General features: G+C 37.6%; 1 protein-coding gene across 11 annotated transcripts in view; it reads right to left on the bottom strand.

The window, feature by feature from the left end:
* Nucleotides 1-25,797, bottom strand: part of Agbl3 (ATP/GTP binding protein like 3) — a 67,591-nt gene that overhangs the window by 37,138 nt on the left and 4,656 nt on the right. For 7 of the 11 annotated variants that reach the window (XR_003711522.1, XR_003711521.1, XR_003711523.1 and 4 more), the window contains 5 exons: nucleotides 23,680-23,865; nucleotides 13,496-13,603; nucleotides 11,303-11,441; nucleotides 9,701-10,477; nucleotides 6,345-6,513 (listed from right to left, as the gene is read on the bottom strand). Coding sequence is in view for 8 of the 11 variants with exons in the window: in XM_028768358.1 (XP_028624191.1) it covers nucleotides 6,345-6,513; nucleotides 9,701-10,477; nucleotides 11,303-11,441; nucleotides 13,496-13,603; nucleotides 23,680-23,865 (1,379 nt within the window). In the remaining 3 variants the exon portion in view is untranslated. Of the gene's footprint in view, nucleotides 1-2,665; nucleotides 3,225-6,344; nucleotides 6,514-9,700; nucleotides 10,478-11,302; nucleotides 11,442-13,495; nucleotides 13,604-16,309; nucleotides 16,407-23,485; nucleotides 23,866-25,797 lie in introns of those variants that run through there. The other 4 variants (XM_028768354.1, XM_028768355.1, XM_028768357.1 and 1 more) reach the window with 4 other exon arrangements.

The raw sequence follows: 25,797 nt of genomic DNA, 5'->3' as shown, positions 1-25,797 counted from the left end.
TTTATTTGTGTCCATTCTGTGAATTGTAGTGAGTGTAGACTTCCCTTCATCACTAGCATCACGACCACGACTGGACACAGCAGCTCTCTCTCTGCTCCCTCCCCGGTTAGTCTCATCAACTCCCTTTGTGCTATCCCTTGCTGCCACACTCTTCTGCCATCACACTTCTCTCTTTGTCACTATTTTTTTGTGTTTCCATGACTACCCTCTGAATAGAATTGTGTTTGCAAACTTTTGAGACTGGCTTCTTTACTTTAGTATAATACCTTTTGAGACTTACCCAAGTTGTTGCATATAGACATATTCATTCCCTTTTATTGCTGAGGGAATTAAGTAGTTATACCTCCTACACATGGTTTTCACTTGTAGCTTCCTGATGGCTAGTGACGTTAAATACCTTTCTCATATGCTTATTTAGCATTATATATTATTTTTAAGAAATATTGTGATTGAATGAAAATAGGCACCATAAATTCATAGGGAGTAGTGTTGTTGGAGGTGTGGCCTTGTTGGTTTAGGTATGGCCTTGTTAGAGGAAGGGTGTCACGGGGGGTGGGCTTTGAGGTTTCAGAAGCTCACACCAGACCAAGGATCACTCTCTCTTCTTGCTTATCTAGATAGAGAACTCTCAGTTCCTTCTCCAACCAAATGTCTGCTTGCACATTGCCATGCTCCCCCATGACAATAATCGACTAAATGTCTGAGCTTTTAGCCAGCCCCAACTAAATGTTATAGCAACAGAAACCCTAAGACAAGTATTATCTAATATCACTGCCATTTTATTGTAAAGTTGTTTTATTACTAAGGTATTCTCTGAGACCTATGTGAGATCTGAGATTGTAGATATTTTCCACCTACAGTATCTTTACATCCACTTACCACAACCTTTTATAGGACAAAATAAGCTAATTTGAAGAAGTGTAATTTATCAATTTATTATGACTCAATGGATCATGCATTTGGTATATGTGTATATTAGCTTCTTTTCTGGTTGCTTTAACAAAATGCCTGACAGAAGCAACTTTAAACAGGAAGGGTTTATTTTGGCTCCCAGTTGAGTTACAGTCCGCTAAGGAGGAGAGGCATGGCAGCAGAAACCCCAGCAGTTGTTTCTATTGCCTCCACAGTTGGGACACAGAGACAATCAATGCCTGTGCTCAACTCACTTGCTTTTTATTTAGTACAGGTCCCCAGCCCATGGTGTACTGCCCATATTTTGTTTGGGTCTTCTTATTCCAATTAAATTAATCTAGTTAAGCTTTCAAAGACATACCCAGAGGTTTGTCTCTTCAGTGATTTTAGATCCTGTCAAGTTGGCAATTAATAGGAACTATCATAATGTTCAGGAACTTTTTGGCCATCTTCATGTGACAAAAGTTTTATATGTAACATTTAAGATGTGCGGTGTAGGCGAAGGATCCTTTATATGGCATGTGATTGTCCCAATGTCCTTCACTGACAGGTCCCCATCGGCTTTCACAGGTACTCCGACAGAAGCCACGTGTGCGGCTCTATGCCTGGACTTGCTCTCAGTGTCCAAGCTCTTCCCTACACTCATCGTCTCAATTATGATGCTATTATGGTATCTGAAAATTTGATAGTGGGATTTCTTTAACTTTTTTCCAAAATCGATTTGCTAGGCCCAATTTCTTTGCATTACTTATAACAAACACACATTTACTTATATCTGTAAACAATTATGTCTTGATTATTCTTAGAATTGTTAATTTTACATATCATTTAGAAGAGTGAATACTATATTTATTGTCCCAATCCATAAATATAGTATATCTCTCTATTAATAAGGACCTTTGTCATTATTCTTAAGGCTTTAGCATAAAGATTTACACATTTTGTAAGACTTACAATTACTCATCATTATGAAATATGACAAAATAGTACTGTCTTAAATTTTAGCTTACAGTTATTTATTTTGACTATTTAAAAATCTGGCCTGATCTTTTACCCTACAACATTCTAAAATCACATACTTATTCTAAAAGTTTATGTAGATTGAATTTCCTCTGTGGGCAAACGTGCCTTTGTTACTTCTCTGCAGTGAGTCTGCCTTCTTACCTTTACAACTTACAGGAGGACGTATGAAAAGAGCAAGTATAGGGCTGAGACTATAGCTCAGGGGAAGAGCACTCACCACACATGAGGTCTCTGAGATCAGTCCCTAGTCTTGCCTCAAGAAAGGAAGGAGTAAGAAGAGGTATCCTTGTTTGATCTTATGAAGAAAATATCTTTTAAAAGTCTTTTAAAAAGTTCAGTATAATGTTAAGAATAGCATTATTGTATACACTTTTTATTATACCAGAAAATATTTAATATTTATTTGATAAAATGTTACTTCTTTGAATTTTTCATACATGTATACAATGTATCTTGATCATAGCTATTCTTTACTCTCCCTTTCTAATTCCTGCGCAACCCTCCTCATCTCTTCTCACTCTCAAGCTCATGTCCTCTTCTTACATTTTTTATGTATTTCAAATAAAATTTTATTCATTCTTTGATAATTTCATACAATACATTTTGATAATATTTATTTTCCTCCCCAAAATTCCTCCTAGATCCCTTCCTCTCCTTTCTACTCACCCAAGTTCTTATTCTCTTACTCTAACTCTCTTCCTAACATCATCATCACCATCATCATCACCATCATCATCATCATCAACAATAATAACAACAAAATCACAATAACAACCACCACCACAACACAACACAGGGAGTACAGCTTGTTATGGTGTACTCCTGGGTGTGGAGTCTGCCCTGGAGTGTGGTTCATACACTAGGCATCAATCTATTGAAGAAAACCAACATCACTCTTTCAGCAGCTCCAACTGATTAGCAATAGCTCCTTAGTTAGGGGTGGGACTTCATGCCTACTCCCCTGCTCCATGTTGAGATTTTGTCTTGCTTGAACTTGAGCAGGTCTAATATGTGTTGTCATGTTCTCTGTGAGTTACTATGTGCATCTTCCCTGCTGTAGCTGGACAATGCTGGTTCCTGGAAGTCATCTACCACCTCTGGCTCTCACACTCTTTCTGCTCTTCTTCTACATAGATTCTTGAACATTGAGAGTGTGATCCATACATGCCATTAAAGGATGAGCGTTACAGAGTCTCTTATTCTCTGCATATTGACCAGTTGTGGATTTCTGTGCTGTTTAGCATCTAATGGAAGAAGCTTCTCTGATAAGGGCTGAGCACTGTAAGGATCTAAGAGTAGAGCAATATGTTATCAGGAATAGTTGCAATGCTATACCCACTTAGCAAAATAATAGAAGCTTCCTCCAGGGCCCACGTCCTTGTTGATACCAGGTCCTCTTTGGCACATGTTACCACATGATGATGGGGGCAAGAATACAGCTTGTGGGAGTTCATTCTCTCCATCACCATGTGAGTCCCAGGAGTCAAACTCAGATCACTAAGCTTGGCAACAGATGCCTTTTCCTGCTGAGGCGTTCTTCTAGTTAGCCCAGTAATTTTAAATATGGCATGGCATTCTGTGTCTCTTTTTTTAGCAAATCAATGCAATTTCTGAGAATATGGTATAAGTCTCTTAAATTTATTACTTAAAATATATGTAACAATCTTTTAATGTTTTATAACAACTTATGAAAAGTTTCATCAAATTATACCAAAGGTTCTTGAGTAGATCCACTAGGATAGTTTTATTGTGCTTGTCTGCTGAATCTGCATGAATTAATCTTTTTTTTTTTTTGGTTTTTCGAGACAGGGTTTCTCTGTGTAGCCCTGGATGAATTAATCTTAAATTAGTAATTTTCTCTTTCTGGTCAGTTTGGTAAAGTGTTATCAGTCTTAATTGATTTTTCCAGTATAAGCTTTGCTTTATTGATTTATTCACCATTTCTGTTTCCAACATCACCATGGTAACATGTGCCAAAGAAGAGCTGGTGCTAAAAAGGACATGGGCCTCAGGAGGAAACTTACTATTATTTTGCTATTATTTTTGTCTGCTTCATTCTGCTTGTTTTCAGTTTAGTTTGTTTTCCAGTTTTTTACATAGAAACCCAGATATTGCCTTGAAATGTTTTAAGTCTTTATTATTACAAAGTTTATTCTAAGCACCACTACATTAGCTGAATTTCAGAATATTTTATATGAAACATTTCTAATCTTCTTTGAAATTTTCTCTTTAGCCTTTTTAGAATGTGGTTTAATTTCCAAGAGTTTGGACATTTTCTTCTTTCATTGATTGCTAGTCTATTTTCCATGTGGTCAGAGAACATACTTTATGATTTGAATTCTTTCTAATTTGCTAAGATTTATTTTAAGGCAGAATCTGGTCTGTATTTCTGATCATTCTATGGTCATTTACATATATTTGTTGGGGGATTTGATTTGTGTTTACGTGGGAATTCGCATGTCCGCTGCGGATCCGGGCCAACAGTTGGTGTTTTGACTCGTCAATAAAGAGTCAGCGGCCAATGGCTGGGCAGGAGGACAGAGGTGGGACTTTTAGGATTTCCCAGCAAGAAACACAGGAGAGGGAAAAAGGGAGTCTCACCAAGAGGAGCGTAGGGCCATGCTGTGAAGGAGTAGGAGGGTGAGACAACCGAAATGTAGGTGCAAAGGGAAAGCAACACCATGGGAGGGCTGCCCAGAAGGAAACAGGGGAGCAAAGATAAAATATAGATTTGGAAACTGTTAACTCAGGAATACCGGAGGGGAGTGTGTGCTAGCTGTGGGGAGGTTTGGAAGTGCCCAACCATTGAGCTAGTTAGGCAAGATGAAATATAAAGGTTGCATGTGCACGTCTTTCATTCATGAATCCAGAGCTCTTGGGTGGGTGTAGAGCCACATGAGCACCCACTGGGTGCACAGAACGACCACAACATAAATCATGTATCCTGCTCTTCAGCAGAATTGTTCTGCAACTGTCAATCAAATTCAGTTGGTGTTAGTTAGTTCTAACATATCTCACCTGTTTTCTATCTACCTGTGCTTGTTTCCTGAAAAAAGCATTTCAAATCTCTGACTCTGCCTGCAGATTTGCACAAATGTTGTAATGACAAATGTTTCAGATAGAACATAGAATTGGAAGTGTCTCTATTTTAAGCAACCACTGTACTAGATGAAACATATGATTAAATGTGGACTGGTTGGTTCATGTAAGGCACAACTAATTAGAGATTGAAAACTTTCAGTAACTTGTCACTAAACATACACTATAGTATCTTAATGAAACGGGATCATTTTATATGAGTAATGAGTTATACCTATGGGCTTGTTTTCTCTGATCTTCCCTAAGGGATAAATACTCTCGGAGCAACAAACCTGTTCCTTCTGTAAATATCTATTCCTATCAGATCATCCTTTCTTTTTGGTGTGTTTTGGCCCCAATTATCCTCAGAAAACTTTTAAATATTTCCCAGCAAGTACTTATAATTAAAATGCTTGGTTAAGAACGTGAGGTCTACAGGGCTTTTGTTTGCTACATTAACTTGTTTCTCTAAAAAAGTAAAATTATTTTTAATAATTTGGTAATTGAGCAGCTCCAACATTTTCAGTGTTTGCAAAAATAAATATACTGTATTATCTTCTAATTCTATGTAGTTTTGAATATTGGCCATTAAATTTTCTTTGGAAAGTTTTGATAACTTATTGTACATTTTGTAAGATCATGAACTTTAGTCTTTTTTTTTCTTTTTTCTTTTTCTTGGATATTTTATTTACATTTCATATGTTGTCCCCTTACCCCATCCCCCACCCACCCGGGAACCCCCTATCCCCTAACCCCTCCTCCTTCTTCTCTGTGGATGTAACCCCTACCTACCCCCCCACTCCCAGTTTCCCACCCTCAAATTCCCACCCCCTGGGGCGTCCAGGCTTCATGAGGTCAAGATTCTCTTCTTCCACCTATGCCCAGCAGGGCCCTCCACTCTTACGTATTCAGCTGAAGCCCTGGATCCCTCCCTAAGTGCTCCCAGGCTGGTGGTTTAGACCCTGGGAGCTGTGGTTGGTTGGTATTGTTGCTCTCTTACACATTAAAAAGATCTTTTAAAAGTGTTAGGTCTTGAAATTGATAATACAAATGACAAATAGAGGAAACTTCAGAAGGTAAAATAGTGCTGGTCTTAGGATGAGGAAGCTTTGGTTTTTTGTTTATTTTGTTTTTTAGTTTGTTTAAATATTTTCAAATTATTTGGGCATTAAACAGCTCCCAATAGTGGGGTTTTTTTCATGGCCAATTGTAAAAATCAGTCTAAAGAACTAAATAAAAAACCATGTTAGCAACTAAGATGGCTTACTTGACTTTCCTATGTGAGCAACGAACATTTACTAAAGGGAAGTTAAACTCTTAAAGGCACTTACTATATTTGGGCAGTTTTTGCTCAGCATGAGTGGAAAGATCCGTTGCTGTAAGTATAACCCTTTCGTTTTAGATCTGCTGCTACCATCACAGCCATACATGAAGATGTTCTGTTTCCTACTATGGCCATGAAGATCGCAATATAAAATAACCTCTCGTTTCTCCATTAACCTATGAAGATGAAAAGGAATAAAGCACTAAATTTTACTCCTGAATTTTCTCCTATAGGTAGGACTATAGATTTACAAATATAATATCTAAATAAATAAATAGACCCTAGCTTTTACTATTTCTGTTCTAATCTTCCATGCGGACACATTTCTCCCACTCCCAAGACTCCTAGCAGACATTTCTGCTTCACACTGTGGTTTTCTGTTGTGCTCAAACACGGATCACCCTTCCTTTGCCCATTCCCTTAACATACACTCTTTTTGACCATAGTCTTCCTTCCCTATTGTTTTATGTTCTCAGCCTTCAGAACAAGCTTGGAGTCCACCCCTGCCCACCTAGCAGCTCAGTGCAGAGCTGAGACGGTTCTGGAACTCAGTTATCTTAGTTGTACCATTTCTGTGTCACTTGTCTAGTAAGCTTTAATAAGTTTGATATTTAAGCTTGTTAAAGATGGGAATGCTTAGAAATCATCTACAACAGTGCTATGCACACAAGCACCTAAATATTTGTTGAAAATTGAGTGTCTCAGAACTTGGCGCTGGAAACAATGAATAGTTAAGCCCTGAGATACCATTCTGAGAAAAATGGTACTAAAATTTAAACTGAATTTTTCTAGTAAAATTCTAATAAATATTGAAAAGAAATTATCATGTTTTCCTTAAGAGGTCATGATTTATCTGTATGACTTAGCACTCACTTATTTTAAAGTAAAACTCAAGCCTTTCAAACTGATGAAGAGAACTGTGAGAAGAGACCAGAAGTGGTGCATGGCAGAGTGTTAAGAGCATCTTGTCACTTTTGTCCTATTTTCATCTTTATATGGCATTTCTATCTCACAATCAAAATTGCATTTGTTACCTGTTATACCTAGAATGTTAACTACTAAAATGTTAACAATGGTATTACAAATATTTATAATGAATCAAAAGACATTTTTATTAAAAGCAATGGTTATGAAATTTAAAAATAAAATTTGATGTGCATTAACTTACTGATTTTATTTGATAAAATTCATTTAACATAAAGGAATTAACACATTATCACAAGTTCTTAGAAAGTCAGCTTACAAAGCATTACTATCGAGTCCAATCCCTAAATATGAAGCATGCCATAAATTTTAAGTATAATATTCAGAAGTTTGGTGATCTTTCAGTTTTCGACAAGTGCATCATTAGAGATTTATACAGCTATGTAGTTAATTCCAAAAGAAACATTACCTCTGAATTAAAAAATATTAATATTTATTCCCTTACATTAATTAAACTAAGAGCTTGGATTTTCTTTTTGTCCAAAGGTAATTAAGTATTATGAATATTTTGTATTAGGCATCATCCTAAGTGCTTGCTCTTGTGTGAACATGCTTTAAGTATACTTAATATTGTGTATGCTTACATCTGCTCACCTTCCTACAGATATGTGGCTGCCTTCTTGTTTCTCTTGCCTGTTTTTGAGTAGTTTTATTAAAGGTATTTTTATTTCTTAGAATTCTTTCAGAAATTATTGAATTGGCTCCTTCCTTAACCTTTCTACAAGGCAACCTGAGAACTGAGACATTTAAATTAGCTTCCATACAGACAAGCCAAGTTGAATTGCCTTGTAATCTATCATGATCAGACCAGGAATTCTTAATGTCAAAGATCATTAAGTGGACTATATAGATAATGTATTAATCATTCTGTCTTATCTCTCCTTTAAAAATAACTAAATTGATACTGCAGCTGGAAAAATAGTGTTCTTGTCTTCTCCTTTTGCAGTTTCCTTTCTGTTAACACATTGTATAACTCTAATATGCTCTTGAAAACAAAGAAACCAATCTTGGCACATTTTGAACATGAACTAAGCTCCCAATTTTATTTCAGTTTCACTAGTTTTTTTTTTTCACTAATGTCCTTAATTCTATGCCAGAATACATCCAGAATACCACATTACATGTAGTCAGCTGTTTTTACTGTTTACATCCCCAGGATAAAAGAAACCGCAGGTTACTCTTTTGCTATTTAAACATTCCCCAAATAACTATGAGGACACCTGGAATCCACATAGAAAGGCCATATAAAAGCAGGATTTCAGGTTTTTATGGGGATTTGCACTTCTTACTTTCCAAAGCAGATAAAAAAATGTGTGTGAAAGTGAATGCTGAGGCTAGACTGTCCAAGACAATCAAAGCCACCCCAGGAACTTCTGCCCTTTGTGTGCTTCTGGGAGGAGCTGGGGTTCCTCAATTTCTTAACAAGTACCTTGCATTTATAACTGTGAGGATAAAATTGGGTAACAAGACAGCAATCTCTATAACAGAAGTTGTTATAACAACTAAATAACTGAAAATTTACAATGGTTTTCATATCTGTATAATTTTATTAACACCTTTCTTTTGCATGTGAGATCATATGAATACATTTAGAGCTTTTAATATTCTGATCTTTATTTGTAATTTATGTGTAATACTTTTCTTATTTAATCCTCTCATCTTTGAGATACTAGTCCCACTCTGGAGATGAGAAAACTGAGACTTAAGTTAGTTTTTAAATTACACAAGGGTGTACAGTTAGCAAATGATACAGAATAATTTCAATATGATATGTTTAAGTCCAGGTCCATGGAATGGGTGTTCTGTTTCCAATAGACTTTCTAGTCCTGATTATTATTACCTGGGTCTATCAAATAATTTTATGCTTCAACAAATACTTGAGTACTAAGTTGACCTTACCATTCTATATTTAGAAAATCTAAAGGTGTTCATTTATTTTTTCTGGGAGCTAATGAGACTATTATTCATGAAAATCTAAATAACTATACCAACTAATATTCTAAGGACTCATTCAGCACTGTATGATTGACATAATGCAAGAAATCTTTGGTCTGTAGTTAATTTTCATATATAAATGATAAAAATATACAGTGTAACCATCAAGTCTACTATAAGCTTTAGTAAGAAATTGAATCTGTGATACGCAAACTTCACAGATTCATGGAGCCACTGAAATGTTCTGGAGTCTGTTTGTTTCATCATTGAAGGGAAAGAGTTTTGTTTATAATGTAGAAGGGTGGAGGATCAGAGTTGGAACAAAAACTGCTCATGAAGCATCTTAAGAATTTAGAGTAACAGAAATGAATGGGATCGTGTGAGCAAAGTTCTTATTACTAAACTTACTAATTAAGCAGAGATGAAATTTGAAGATTATTTTACCTATTGATCATGTTCCTTGTATACCAAACAGAAGGGAAAGACTCCTTCAGGAGAGATGTGTAATTACGGTTTAAATCCCGTCCAGCTAAGGAACATCGATAATTTCCCACAATCACGCCATCTGGATTCAGCATGGGTACCACCTTGAAGACGAAAGTGTCCCGAAGCAAGCGTGCATCACTTGAGTCTCCTAAAATATAATCTAGAAAGCCTTTCATGATCCAAGAGCTGTTGGTTTCTCCTGGATGCACCCTTGCAGTCAAAATCACAGCCTTGCGCTTTGAGTCACTAGTCTTCAAGGGAGTAGTTATTGTCAAGACATACACCATATTCCTAGCAAGTGTGTGACACAAGACACGTATTTTACAAAACTTTGATCTTACTGGGTCACTGTTGATGCCAGAAAGGTATTCTTGAAGGTTGGAGTAAGTGTATGGATAGCAGTGAGCAAAGTAGCAAGTATCCTTGCTGTGTGGAAACTGAAATGTCCATGTAAGAGAAAAAAAATGGCGCCCATCTTGCCCAAGGTTATTTTTATAATACTTGATTTGGTCTCCTATTCTCTGCCAGCCAATGTTATGGGTTTTGGCCTCTTTTTCAGAATAGAACAGTGGCCTCATACCCCGATTGTAAAGACTAGCAGGCTTGGTAAAGTTGACAATAGTGAATCTGTAGACTATTTCTGCTTGGGTATTAGTGACCTGGAAATAGTACCACTGAGTGTGCTTATTTGTGAAGAGGTCTGGGCGCACAGTCAACTCGTATTCATAATCTGCACTAATACACAAAAAAGGAAGGGAAAAAAAAGCACATAAGAATATAAGAATGGCATTTCAGTTTAAGATACATTAGAAAAATAATCTTATTTTTTATCTATTTTATTCTATAGTCATAGAAGCTTTTTTTTTTTTGGAGGAAACTGTATACTTAGAATCTGACAGCAAACAACCACATATCATAAGTTTTGAAAGTTTTATTTCATAATAAATTGATCATAATTTATTTATGTAGCCTTAGCATTCATTCATAAACACAGACATTCAACAACACTTTGTAGGTTTTGATGCAACTATTTCCTAGAAAATAAATGGCTAAAGCGTTATTGGAACTGAGGAAAAAAATCAATGTTTGATTTTTGTTTTTACCTTTAAGCACATTCTAATAATTCTAGTTCAATGGGTATAAAATAACTATTTCCAAGATATGTCTGAAAGTAAATGCAAAGTATTACAATCACATAGATGGCAAAATTTGAACTCCCAGTTAAAAAAGATTCTGATAACCACCTGTACTCCAAACTTTGTCACTGAAGACAATGAAGGGAAAATACTTTTCACTGTAATATTTATTTACATACTAATATTTTCTGGCTGTCACTTTTCCTTGCCAAATAAGTTTTTATAAATGGCCATATACATAGGGTTATAAATACTGGGCCTAGGAATGGCTTAAATAAATGTAAATCTTTAACATCCATAATTAGCATTTATACTTTGAGAATTATAGTTAAGTAATTGATACTAAAAGCTTTAATGTACCTAATTCAGAAAGCAGTAAGTAGCTAATGACCTACTTCCTCTAATAAAAATAATTAAAACCTACACTTTGACTACCTTCTGTAGATTACCACTCTCAAACCTTGCTTCAAACACCAACGTATTGTCACAGTTATCCGCAGGTTGTTTCAAGGATGTTCGGTTACCTCCAACTCGGGAATACACAAAACAGGGCTCTTTGTAAGCTGGGGAGAGAAGACCAAATCAGTGACAGTAAGAAATTCAAGTAATCTCACAGACGACATGTTATGTAGTCATACAGGGGTGAGGCTAATTGGCAGTATAAAAGCATCAGGTACAATGGTGAATTTGAAGAACACAATTTGAGCCAGAGAAGTCAGATACAAAGGCGTGCTTGCTATATGAGTTTATCTCCAGAAAGCTTAAGAACACTGACAGAAATCACAACAATACTTGCTCTGGGATCATGTGGGAATTCACCAGGAAGCAGAGCAATAGGCACTTTCTAGAGCTCTATATTTTCACACTAGTGTTTAGTGGAAGATGCATTATCTTCAAAGATAATTTTAAAATTTGTAATTGTAGTCTATTTTACTGTTTAGACAATTGGCCTTGATTTAATACAGATCCCCCATTAATCATATCACACAATGTCACAGTCTCCCATAGCCTGTCCTAGAGTTGCAACTTTCTATGAACCTTTAGTTTTCATTGGTATTTAATGTATATTACATACTGAAACATTTTTCTATTCTATTTTTATCATTAGGGAATATAAGAGAAATATAAATAACAAATAGTAAATATAAAGAAATGTAAGTATTTTCAAATCTTTTATATGCTGGTGAAACTCAAGTATGGTAGGGGCTGTCATCTTCAACTCTCATTTCTGTTGCTTTCTTTTCAAACAATTTAAAGGCAGATTTTTACAACTGTCAAAGTTGATGGTAAAATAAGATTAAGTGATTTTAACAGCAATATACAGAATTTCTCTCACAGGCCATCATCTACTCTGTTCCCACTCTATCTCCATTATCTGTTTTTGGGGAGCCTGGTTTTTATGGGCTGCCTGGGAGGGTCCTTGAACCTCTGACTTAGCTCTGGTTGAACCTGGGTAGGTAGGAGTAGAGTGACATTCAGTTATCTCCTCCCACCTGTAACACAGGTGGTTATGTGCTTCTCTATTGAAAGTTACTTGGGAGCTGCTATTTCATTCATTAAAGGTTCTAGGGTCTAGAAACCACCCCAATGTCTTACCTAGGGGATAGGTCACTGTTCTGTTGGCAGCCCCCTATTGCTTCAGTATGTGTCTCCCTCAGCTCTGTTTCTGTTGTAAACTCATTCACTCTCCTTAAGCTCTCTAACATTACTTCATGTAAGCTGTCAGGACCCTTGCTAATAACTTAAATCATTTAATGGTTTGGTTTTTTTTAAGACCTTATTTTAATTATGTGTGAAAGCTCTAAGACAAGTTTGCCATGTAAATAATTGGAAAAGTTTAAAAATTTATTAGTACTTAGTCACTTAAGTATTTGGATATGTGTAAATATGTGATTTCTGGGATTGTCACTGTATAGAAACAGTCACTGTAAATTTTCCTTGGCATGCTTGCCTTCTCAATATGCATGCCCCTGGAAGCTATTTTAATATACAGAAACAGTAAGACACCAAGCTCTAATGATGAAATACTCATAAAGGTCCCATACCACCTGATGTCACTGTTTCAGAGACAGGTTGGGACCCTGGCCCAGACTTCTGTTGGGTTTTAGCACTATCATAAAGGCAGATAAGACTTTTCCATTTGTACAGTTCTCAGAGTGCCAATGCTGACCTTATAGTTAAAAGTTCTTTCCTGGAATATAATCTTGGATCTTATTGGCAATTTGGACTATATTCTTTTCTTTCAAAGATGATAACATAAAAAAATCACCAGACAAGGATAAAATTAATGGAAAATCATTTGAATGATTTTTACACAGGTGAACTGCAGAGAGAATAATAATTTTGCAGATAACATTACTAGATTTATATTTGAAAAACATACAAAACATAATTCATTCTATATTTAACTCTATTTTTAATGAACAGCCTATTTTAAAGGTGTCTTCAATAACTTAAATAGCACTAAACATTTGAATTAATAAGTATCCATACTTTTTAAGGCAACAGGAACTTCCTAGTTATCTGGAAATGACCTCCATAGATAACAAAACGAGCCTAAGACAGCCAACCAGGCACCAGTCATACTTTACAGCAATGTTTAAGAGTGTATGCCCACCATCTTCAGCTAAATAAACCACGGTATCTTCCTTGGAGTTTGGGTAAACAGGTTCTATTTCCAGGCCTGTTGGGACATATACTGGCTCAGGAACAAAAGGAGTCCAGTCTGGAAAAAAGAAGGGAACACTGTTTAAGTATGACTACAAATAAATTATTAGTATATGCTTTCAAATTACTAATTGATATTACCTGGCATAAAATTTAATGTTTTATTTACGGCTATATTTTTACCAAGGGTTCATGGCAAGTAATAACATTATCACACTGTAACACAACTCATGACTGGATGTATATACTGTTGTAAATCACTAATTCAGTACCAGTTATTTTACATTAATAAGCTCTACAGTACAGTTCCTATCTCTCTAGTCCTTCATGCCATTTTCAATCCCGTTTCTAAGTAAATTGCTCATTCCACTTTTTACTTTCTGCTTCCTTTGTCTTCAGCCTTTTGTGTGGTAATTTCTTTTTTTTTTTTTTTTTTTTGTTTTTTTTTTTTTTTTTTATAATATATTTTTTTTTATTTTCTTTTTTTTTTTTGAACATGAAATGCTTTTTTATAGCATGTTTTACAAGGGGAGGGGGTAAGAGGGTCCAGGTGGTGGAAAAGTACAAAATCTTCTTGGCCTGTGCCTTGAAACATGTCATGGTCTATATGGTACACTGCCTTGAATTATGATCTACCTGCAGTTCTTAAGAAGACATGGTACTCTGCTTTGAGTCTATCTGCAGTTGCTAAGCAGGATCTTGCAGCTGCCAAGCTTCAGAGGACATTATGCAGGTGGGGAAAGGTAGGGGGTAAGGGTAAGGGCGAGGGTCCTGGCTTCTGGCATCTCCCCCTTCTCTGTTTAGTTAGAGAAGGCGTCTTATGTTCAATCCCAACTATGTGAGTTTTGAATTTGTGTGTGGTAATTTCTTAATCTTATAAACATATTTATGGTTGTTCTCTCTCTGGAAAAGGTAAATACTCTTAGATGAATTTTTTGGGGGGGATTAAACTGACTCTATAGATTACTTTGGGAATAACTGATGACTTTAAGAGAATGAGCCTTCCAAACTATGAATACACACTCTCCCTCCATATTGGTTACTTTTTAGTCTCTGTGATCCAACAGCCATGAGAAACTTCAAAGGATTTCCTTGTGTATGTGGTCTCAGTGGGCTCATTCATCATGGTGGGGCAGGCACAGCAGAGCAGCTCACGTCACATCACTGAGGACCAGGGACCAGAGAGCTCCTGGTGCTCAGCATGCCCCTTCTTTGTTTTATCCTGTTCACGAGCTCATGCCATGGCACTATCCACCTTAGGTGGGTCTTTCCGGGCTCAGTTAGTCCCTTCTGAAAAATACTCTCTATTTCCTTAAATCTTTGAAAATATGCACTGTTAATGCTTTATGGTTATATATGACTTTTATGTCCTTTGTCAGATTTATTCCTAGGTATGTTGTTTTCTAACTTATTTGGAAACAATTGGATATATGTGGAAAATATGCCATAATTATTTCCCTAAAATATTTAGCAGAGTACTAAATTCTTTCCAAATACTTGTACACTTCTAATAAAGAAATCCCTATCTATTGCAATTAATACTACCATCAAGATGATTGATTTTAGTTTGTTACTACTGTGTAATCTTTAGGTCTCAACAGAGATTTTTTTTTAGTTGTAGAAGCAGCAAAAGGAGCCACTTTAGAATTGCACATTGCACTAATTATGTGTTTTCATTTGTAATTTAAAATCTTAAAATGGTCTCACTCTGTGTTTCAGACTGACTTTGAACTTACGGACCTTTCCATCCTACCACTTGATGTTATGATTATAGGTATGTGCCACCACAGTGGACCTTATACTGTATGCTTATCATCATTCAATCTGGAATAGTTTTTCAGTAATTACATGAGTCTGACACTTCGAAAAGTATAGTTATACTTTCAATTTCAGCTAAGAGATGTGTAGAATAAAGAGAATATTATTCTCATCCTTATAATAAAAAATAAACTGAATAAATTCCAAATTTATTGAATCTACTACAGTTGCAGCCTGAAACTGCAAGCTACCTAGGTATTCCAAAATCTGGGAAAATATAGGCGGGCATCTAAAAGATAAAAGCAGACCCTGAGCACTTGCCTGTATGAATGCAGTTGACTCCAGAGACTGTTAAAAGGGCACAGCCACAGGCTTTTAATGTAAACCATGAGTATGTAAAGCCCCTTCTTAAAGAGGGGGATATAGACTACAGAGAGTTAGTACTTGTTTCCTGGCTTCTCCCATTAACTTTTAACAGAACTCCATAAAGGTTCATCATCAATTTTTTTCATATAGAACAAGATATGTAATATAGAACAGACCACCCATTACATCTGGGGAAAGGGAATAGAATGCATAACCTTTGAGGGAAGCTATGTAATATTTTATACATTGGTTACTTATTTGTGTATATGTTGGCACACACATCCTCCAGGGTGAGTGAAGAGGTCAGAGGATAGTTTGTGGGTATTAGCTCTTACCTTTCACAACATGTTTGCAAGGTTCATCCAGCCTGAAGCATGTTTTTAATACTTCATTCCTTTTTATGGCTAATTGGTATTTCATTATGTAGGTATACCACATTTATTTATTCATTCATTCATCTCTTGATGAACATCTGGATTGCGTTCATATTTTGGCTACTATGAATAGCACTGCTATTGACATTTGTGATTTTTTATTTGGACACATTTTTATTTCTTCTGGGTGTACATAGAGGTAAAAACGCTGACTCAAATGCTAACTGACTTTCCAAGGATATGTCAAACTGTCTAAAATGACTCACCAGCTTTACATTCTCTCCAGGGTCAGGCTTCCAGTTTCTCCTCATCCTCACCAACACTTGCTGTGATCAGATGTTTTGGTCCTAGTCATCTTAGTTCCTGTAAAGTGGTATCTCAGTGTAGCATCAATTTGCATTTCCTTGATGGCTAAGATGCTGAACATCTTTTCAGGTTTATTGGCAGTCTGCTTAAGTTCCATGAACTGGATCGTTTGTGTGGATTTTTAAAGTGAGGCACTGATGATAGCAGTATAACTTTAGGAGTCATTTTATTGCTGTGTTCCTATAGTAAAACCGTCATAAATTATGTTTTCCCTTAGGCCCATGAGCTATCTAGTCTCAGGTTCTTGGCCACTTTAGTAGTTTCAGGTATAGGTCCAATTTCATTGAGTAGGCCTTAAATCCAATAAAAAAATGAATGGTCACTCCCATAAACACTTGCAGGCAGGTGTTGGTTGTAGGTTGCAGGGTTTCTAGCTGGGTGATATTGATAATTACCTTTCTCTTCTAATAGCATGAAGAGTACCTTCCAAGACTAGGAATGCTAGTCAGTAGGGATAAAGTCCTAGCTAGGCATCAGCTCAGCTTCTCTATGTTCATTGACATTATTGTCTTCAGCCACAGGTTGTGGAGAGCAGCCAATAACCTTGGCAACAGTTTCTGGTATTTAGGGAGAGCTGTGGGACTCCTTTGGTCAACAACTCAAAAAGATGTAATCCATTCCTGGCACTGGAAGTTTTACTTGGTGGCATGAGATGTCTAGTTGGGCACTGTTTCCCCTATTATTTGGTAACTCAATTCAGAATCATTTCATATACATATTTAAAAAAAATATCATGGATGAGGTAACCCAGACCTGAAATACTGTATTTTCTCTTATATGTGGATGTTAGCTTTCAAGATTTGATATGTGTGCCACAACCTAAACAGCCTCAGAAATTAGGTAGCTAGTAATGGACTGAGGGGAGGAAAGGATTTCCCAAGGTAGGGAAGTACAGAATTTGGAGGAATAAAGGGGAAACCATTTAGAAAGCATTTTCACCATCTTAATTGTTCCCTTGAAAGTATAATGCTCTCAACTTGTATGAAATCTAATTTATTGATTTTTTGTTCTTATTCTTGTTTTGGTGTTATATCTATAATCTATTTTCCTTTTATGTTTCTTTATATAGCTTTATAATTTTGGCTCCTATATTTAGATTTTGAAACAATTTTTTTATTTGGTGTTAGGTGATAAGGGTCAAGTTTTATTATTCTGCATGTAGTCTGTCCAGTTGTCTCAGCATATTTGTTAAAAGACTAATCTCTTACTGAATAGTTTTGTGACCATCGACATGCAGGTTTATTATGCTTGTTTGTTTTCTTTTGAGGACAGGGTTTTTTCTGTGTGGCCCTGGCTGTCCTGAAATATGCTCTGTAGACCAGTCTGGTCTCGAACTCAAGGAATATGCCCATCTCTGCCTCTTGAGTGCTGGTATTAAAGGCATGTGACAATCATGCACACTCAGCAATTCTATACTTTCAATTTTATCCACCTGTCTGTCATATATCCCAATGATAAAATAGTTCCAAACTGTCCAAATAAACTGTTAGTTTACAACAAAATTTGAATGAGATATAAAGTCCTGAATTTGGTTTTTCAAGTTTTATTTTACTTTTTGCTATTCAATGTTTGGTGAGTTTCCATATAAATTTTAGTACTAATATGTCAAGTTTTACAAAGCAATTAGTTGGTATTCTAGTGAGAACTGAATTTTGTTCTTGTTTGATTTCTGCTGCTGTGATAAAACACCCTGACTCTTAGTAGAGGAAATTATCTTTCCGTTCCAGAGTTCCAGATTATCATCTATCACTGAGGAGAAGATGAAGCAGGAACTTAGGCAGCTAGTCATATCATTTCCACATCAAGAGTAGAGGAGAATCAACACATGGATGCTGCTTACTTTCTAGGTTGCTTATGCTCAGCTAGCATTCTTCACTTATACAGCCTAGAACCAGCTGCCCAGAGGACGGTGCTGTCCACAGTAGGTTGGGTCTTCCCAGATCAGCCAGTGATCACCTTCCTACAGTTTGTTGACCAATCTAGGCAATTCCTCAACTGAGGCTGCCTTTTATTTTTTGATGCTACTTTAAGTGGAATTATTTTAAGTTCCTTTTTTTATGGTGTTCTATCTGAAGATCCAGCTATACTACTCTTGGGCATATACCCAAAAGATGCCCCACCATGCCACAGGGGCATGTATTCCACTACGTTCATGGCAGTCTTATTTGTGATAGCCAGAAGCTGGAAACAACCCAGATGTCCCACAACAGAAGAATGGATACAGAAAATGTGGTTCATTTACACAATGGAATACTACTTAGCTATTAAGAATGAGGACATTGTGAGTTTTGCAGGCAAATGGATGAAACTAGAAAATATCATCCTGAGTGAGGTAACTCAGACCCAAAAGTATATGTATGATATATACTCACTAATAAGTGGATATTAGGCAAAAAAGTACAGAATTCCCAGGATACAATCCACAGAACTCAAGAAAGCTAATGAGGCCAAAGGGCCCAAGTGAGCATGCCTCAATCCCACTTGGGAGGGAGAAGAAAGCAATCACAGGAGGGAGAGAGGGAGGGAGGAAGGAAGGGAGGAAAGAAGGGAGGGAGGGAGGGGCTTGGGTGGGAAAAGCGACAGGGATGGGAAGAGGGGAACATGATCAGGTACTGGAGTTGGGGGGAACAGTACTGAAGCTCTGAGAGCCAGCAGAAAGAATCGAAATAGGCAACCTTGGAAGGTAGGGCGTGGGTGGATCTTCTAGAATGTACAAGAGACCTGGGAGGTGACAGACTCAGACTCAAAGGGAGGGACCTTATATGAAATGCCCTCAGTGGGGAGAGGGAACTTGTAGAGACCACCTCGAGTAGAAAGACAGGGTATCAAGTGGAGGGATGGGGTTGCCACCCCATAGTCAAAAACTCTGACCCAGAATTGTTCCTGTCTGAAAGAACTGCAGGAACAAAAATGGAGAAGAGCCTGAGGAATAGGAGGCCCAGTGACAGGCCCAAATTGGGATCCTGTCCCAAGGCCTGACACTATTACTGATGCTATGGTGTGCTTACATACAGGGGCCTATCATGACTGCCCAACAAGCAGCTGAGTCAGATGCAGATATTTACACCCAACCAGTGGACAGAAGCTCCTGTGGTTGAATTAGGGAAAAGTTGGAAGAAGCTGAGGAGGAAGGTGACCCTGCAGGAGGACCAGCAGTCTCAACTAACCTGGACCCTGGAATGTCTCAGACACCGAGCCACCAACCAGGTAGCATACACCAGCTGATATGAGGCCCCCAACACATATACAGCAGAGGACTGCCAGGTCCTCAAGAGACTGGAGGCCCAGGGAGTGGGAAGGTCTGGTGGGGTGAGAGTGGGGGTGGGGTTAGGGGTGAGGGTATCCTCTTGGAGATGGGAGGAGGGTACCTGAACAACAAACTAGATGAAGAATAAAGAATTGTATCCCTCATACCTGTATCTGTCTATATTTGTATCAGTGTCTGTACTTCTGTCTCTGTCTACACTGCCATCATCTTTGTAGCTCTATCCATAGTTTCAATTTTCTAAGTACCTTTAACATAAAAGATCATTTTCCCCGTTCAGTGTGTTCTTGGTGCCTTTGCTAAAAACAAACACACAAACACAAAAACAAACACAAAACCTTCAGCTGGTTGTAAATAGATGGATTACTAGAACATATCAGTGATCCCCCTAGTCTGTGTGTCTGACTCTGACTGTACTATCCAGTTTGTTTTGTAGTTATCAAACTTGGGGCCTTGCACAGTTCTACCATGTTGTTTTATTTATTGTAACCTCATAGTTTATTTTGAAATCAAGTTTTGTGATGTTTTAAGCCCTGGTTTTAAAACCCATTAAGAGGTACCAATTAGATTATGGGTCATTTACTTAATGAAATCTAATGTAACAACCATAAAAAATGGTGTCTACGAGCTAATACGGAAAGACTTTCACAACAGACAATTGTATATACACCTGGGCTAGAGGAAAGCTCTGTTTTTATCTACATGGCACACTGGATGTCTAGCTTTGACTCTTGGCTAAGAAAAGGATAGTAAGATTAGTATATGAACAGTTTAAGGGTTTAGACTGCTCTGGTAACCCCAAAACCTTTATAAACTGATGATCTTCATTTGGCAGTACAGTAAACCAAGCTGTTTTAACGACCTGACAGCAGAGGCACAAAAACTTAGTTGTGATTTGCCTTAGTTTCTGAGGCAGAGAGATTCACTGCATAGATGTTAATGTTTTAAGGAAAAGAAATCTCTCTCTCTCTCTCTCTCTCTCTCTCTCTCTCTCTCTCTCTGTGTGTGTGTGTGTGTATGCATGTGCACACAAGTGTGAATTAAGACTCTGGGGAGCTTGTACCTGGATGTCTTCTGGGCTCCAGTATTTGCAGGAGGCTCTTAGTTTTGTTGCACTCTCCTCTGGCTTTAAATAAAAGTGATCTACAAGCAGAGCTCTGTTTAGTCTTCTATGTTCTGTCAAATATTTAAACTTATTTTAAAAAAGCAATTTCAAAGAATGTGCAAAACCATGGAAAACAGACTTTTTGAAATAGTAGCAAGTACGGAAAGCTGTCAAAGACACCTGGGAGCAAATTTCAATTTTTCCCACATAAAGGATATATGGATGTTGCAGTTTAATAACCTGCACAGCCTGCAAATATTGTAGGACACAGACTTAACAACAACATGGCACAGCCCCCAAATGTCACTAGTAGCTTTGAAGTTTGCTTCATGACTCTGGGGGTCTTGGGAAACCAATGCTGAGAAAGTCTACATCTGTACTGTACCACAGAGTATCCACACCTTCATTCAGGATGGAAGCCGGGCTTATAAAGCTCCAAGTCTATTTACCATGTAAATATGGCACCAGAGAATTCAACTATTCTTCAAAACAGGAGTTTGGTAAGAAAAAATATATTCAGAATTAGTAGAAGCCAGAAATAGAACTGTTCTTATCTGAAAGCATAAAACTGACTGTAACAGAATGGTGAGTTTCTCTATCCTGAGGCACTGATGTTAATCACCAAGGCCAGATGAAGGTAGAGAATAAGAGCTGGAAACACAGGAACAGGATGCACCAAGGACGTGAAAGTGAGCTGTCACTTCCGGCTAGAAAGAGGGAAAGTTGCTAAGTGGAACCAGCATGAGGTAGAGGAGCACTGGGAAGCAGGGATACACTGCGGCCTTATTTCACTCTTCTCTTTGGGTCTCTTCAGCTCTCATACTCTCACCATTCCCACAGAAGAGAACAGAGACAGAGCCCACAGGAGAAACAGGAGGGGTGTTTCTTTTCCACTTCATTTCCCTTCTCTCTGACACAGCTACAAAAATGGGGTAATGAAACAGAAGCAAGGCATTAAACATGACTTCATGAAGTTAAGATTTAGTGCATGCTGGTGGTTTTTGTTTTGTTTCTGTTTGCTTTCTGTATTTCTTTCCCTGCATATGAACAAAAAGAAGGAGCCATTAGAGGATGGGTAGGATGATAGAGCTGAAAGGCAAGCAGGAGACATCCTAAAGATACACTGAAGCCATGTCTGTAAGTAAGTGGTGCTTAGACTAGTAAGCATGAATTCTTAATGTATTTCTAGACCTAAAATTTGGCATCCTTCTCTATAAGGAAAACCACGATTGCTTTTGCTTCTCTGTGCCCCTCTCTGTTGACTGTCTTGCTCTACTTACTTATCTAGATCTAGATTATGTAAGAAGAAAATTTAGTTTTTAAGAACTCCTGAGTGGCATTTAACTTCAGTAGGCACTGTAGTAAGTACAGACTGCTTTTGATTTATCCACTCACGAGTGTTTTATTAGAGTTCTACATGGTAATAGCATATGTGGGCTCTACAATCAACAACGGAAGAACACAGCAGAAGGTGTACAGCAGTGGAGATGTTTTTGACTGTCTCTATGTCCACTGTCTTTGTCTACAGACAAGTCTATGGGCTCTTTCTAGTATAGTAGAAAACAAACTTGAGAATGCACACAAAGAAACAGCAACAAAACCTCACTTTTAACAGGTCTTCTACAGCCCATCCAGGTCTACCGAAGAAAAGAAACAGTAAGTGGTAAAGAAAAAGCCAGAGACAAAGGGAATGAAGACGAGTCTGGGGGCCAGAAATGAGTACAACTGTAGTTCATGAGTACTCTGACACTTTGCCATAGACCCAGTGTATCTGGCTGTGATAGTCATGTCTTTTGGAATTGTCCAAAGCTAGTATAGATATGAGAGTTTTGTTTATTTCAAACAGGATCTGGAGGAAATACAGGGACAAAGTATAGAACAGAGACTAAAGGAAAGGCCATCCAGAGACTGTCCTACCTGGGGATCTATCCCATATATAGATACCAAACCAAAATTCTATTGTAGATGCCAAGAAGTGCTTGCTGACAGGAGCCTGTTATAGCTGTCCTCCGAGAGGCTCTGCCAGAGTCTGACAAATACAGAGGCAGATACTCACAGTCAACCACTGGACTGAGCATGAGGACCCCAATGGACGAGTTAGAGAAAGGACTGAAGGAGCTGAAGGGGTATACAACCTCATATTGAAGAACAACACTATCAATCAACCAGACCCCCCAGAGTTCCCAGGGACTAAAGCACCAATCAAAGTGTATACATGGAGGGACCCATGGCTCCAGCTGCATATGTAGCGGAGGATGGTCTTATCTGGCATCAATAGGAGGGGAGGCCCTTGGTTCTGTGAAGGTTCGATGCCCCAGTGTAAGGGAATGCCAGGGTGGTGAAGTGGGAGTGGGTGATCACCCTAATAGAAGCGGGGGGGGGGTGGGAGGGGATAAGGAGTTTGTGGAGGGGAAACCAGAGAAGGGGATAACATTTGAAATGTAAATAAATAAAATATCCAATAAAAAAAGGAAAGAAACAGGATCAGGTGATATAGAGCCCAGGTTAGCTAGAACATGCAATCCTCTGACAGCCTCCTGTGTGCAGAATGACAGACATGTACCACTAAGCCCAGCTCTGGCATACATTTTAAATCTTTCTATTTAAGCACAGTGAGGTGTGAATAATCTGAGCTGAGATGTCTGTAAGTATAAAATGCACACCAGATTTGGATGACTTTGTGTAAAAAGAAAGTGAAATATCTGATATAGTTTAATTAAATAGAATATATTTTAAAATTAATTCCAATTTTAAGCTTATATAGCTAGTAGGACATTTTTATTTATACACATGGCTTATGTTATACTTCTGGAATGCAGTTGCTACATCATCAATATCCTCATTAACATCAAGATTGATGTTTGCTAATGTCTGAATCCTCCAAACTTCTAAAAACATACCAATATGCTGGACTTTTTCATCAATGACCTCACAGTGGTATGGCCACCGTGTTGGGCTCAGCGGACCAGAAGAAGAGACACCATACAAATCTCGTGGTTCGCGAAGGCGTGGTATCCATCTTCCTAGCTGATACTCTAATAAAATCTGTGTAGTCCGAGGGAAGAATGGGTCACCAATAGAATCCGCTGAAAAAAATATTCACAGTCGTGAGTGACCAGAAAAAAAACACCAATTCCAACATGTATCATATACTTCTTCTTTTCCTTTTAACCTACTTAATTTATGCATATTTATAGATATCATTTTAACTATTTAATAATTTAGGATATAATGAATATCTAAATAAAATTTTGTAACAACTGATCTTCATAACAGCTAAAAATGTTTGATGACCTATGTAATATTTTTTACAATGATTTCTTACCAATACTTACAAAATGTCTGTTTCTTGCAGCTTCCCTAGCAAATCATCTAAATTTGACGCGCGTGCATACACACATACACATACACACACACACACACACACACACACACACACACACACACACACACACACACAGAGAGAGAGAGAGAGAGAGAGAGAGAGAAAGAGCCTGCAGAGGCCAGAGGGCAACCTTTGGTGTCATCATCCTCAAGAACACTACCTCCATTGAGAGAGGGTCTCTTACTGGCTCAAGCTGGATTGGCTATCCAATGATCCCTACAGATCTTCCTGTCTGATAGACATCTCCAGTGCTGGGATTATAAGTACAAGCCACCATGCAGACATTGTTATTGCTTGAATTCATGTTCTCATGTTTGTGAGGCAAGCACTTCACCCAATGATCTATTTTCCCAAGCTCTCTATATGGCTCCTTAACCATACAAATTGCCCAATGAACTAAATATATCCACTTCACCACTTACTGAAACTGTATTCCTAAAGGTTGCTAGTGATCTCCTAGTCACAAGATTTTACTGTGTGACCCAATCCCAGGAGTGCGGTTCACACAGTTATTATAGGCATATACAAACCATCACAGCCCCCACAGCCTTGAACAAGCCTATAGGTGCCAGGGAGTAGAATGTGATGGTTTGTATATGCTTGGCCCAGAGAATAACACTATTAGGAGGTGTGGCCTTGTTGGAGTAGGTGTGTCACTGTGGTTGTGGGCTTTAATACTCTAGTCCTAGTTTCCTGTAAGTCAATCTTCTCATAACAGCCTTCAGGTGAAGATGTAGAACTCTCAGCTCCTCCTGCACCATGCCTGCCTGGATGCTGCCATGTTCCCACCTTGATGATAATGGACTGAACCTCTGAACCCGTAAGCTGACCAATTAAATGTTGTCCTTATAAAAGTTGCCTTGGTCATGGTGTCTGTTCACAGCAGTAAAATCCTAACTAAGACAGCAGTACATGACCCTTCCTCTGTCAGTGTTAATTGTATGGCATCAGTTTGATAAGAAATTCCTTATAAGTTTATTTCCCTTCTTTATATGAACTAACTTTATAGGAACTTCCACTGGGATCCAAGTAAGTTCTCTATTCCACTGTAAACATTCAAATCTTTCCTTTGCCTTGTTTATGCATGCACTCTCTAAGTCTTCTTCTCATGTGGGCTCAGGGGGTGTTCCCAAACTCTCTCCCAGTTTTAAGCACCCAATTTGGGAACTGTTGTTGTTCAAATCAACTCCTTAAATGTGTCAAAGCTACATTTTAACAGGCTTTACCCAGATTGGATCACCTTAAACATATGACTGTGACTTTATTTAATATGTGTCACAGATAAATATCTACATTGGTACTTTAGAATTATTTTGATAAGGCTATCAGAATTTACTTGTGGCTCTTTATTGATTATATCTTCAATTATAAAAGCTTTCCCTAAAGTACATAGTACAATATATGCCTTGAACACAATGTGTTGTGATTTATTTAATAAATTTCCTATTGTTGGATATTCAGATTGTTTCTAACTTTTGATTCAATGGGATTTAGCACATGATAAAATTAATATGTCAATGATAAAGGTGACATTTTTGAATTAGTGACAAAAATGGATAAATTTCAACAGTAATGCCACAGATTACCAAATGACACTGTAGCTATTTAAAAATTAGAAGATATAACCTACTCA

The sequence above is a fragment of the Grammomys surdaster genome, unplaced genomic scaffold, assembly GCF_004785775.1.
Source record: "Grammomys surdaster isolate TR1022 unplaced genomic scaffold, NIH_TR_1.0 186, whole genome shotgun sequence".
NCBI classification, from domain to species: Eukaryota; Metazoa; Chordata; class Mammalia; order Rodentia; family Muridae; genus Grammomys; species Grammomys surdaster.
Note: the sequence above shows the minus strand (reverse complement) of the source record. Positions and strands in the feature narration are given on the sequence as shown.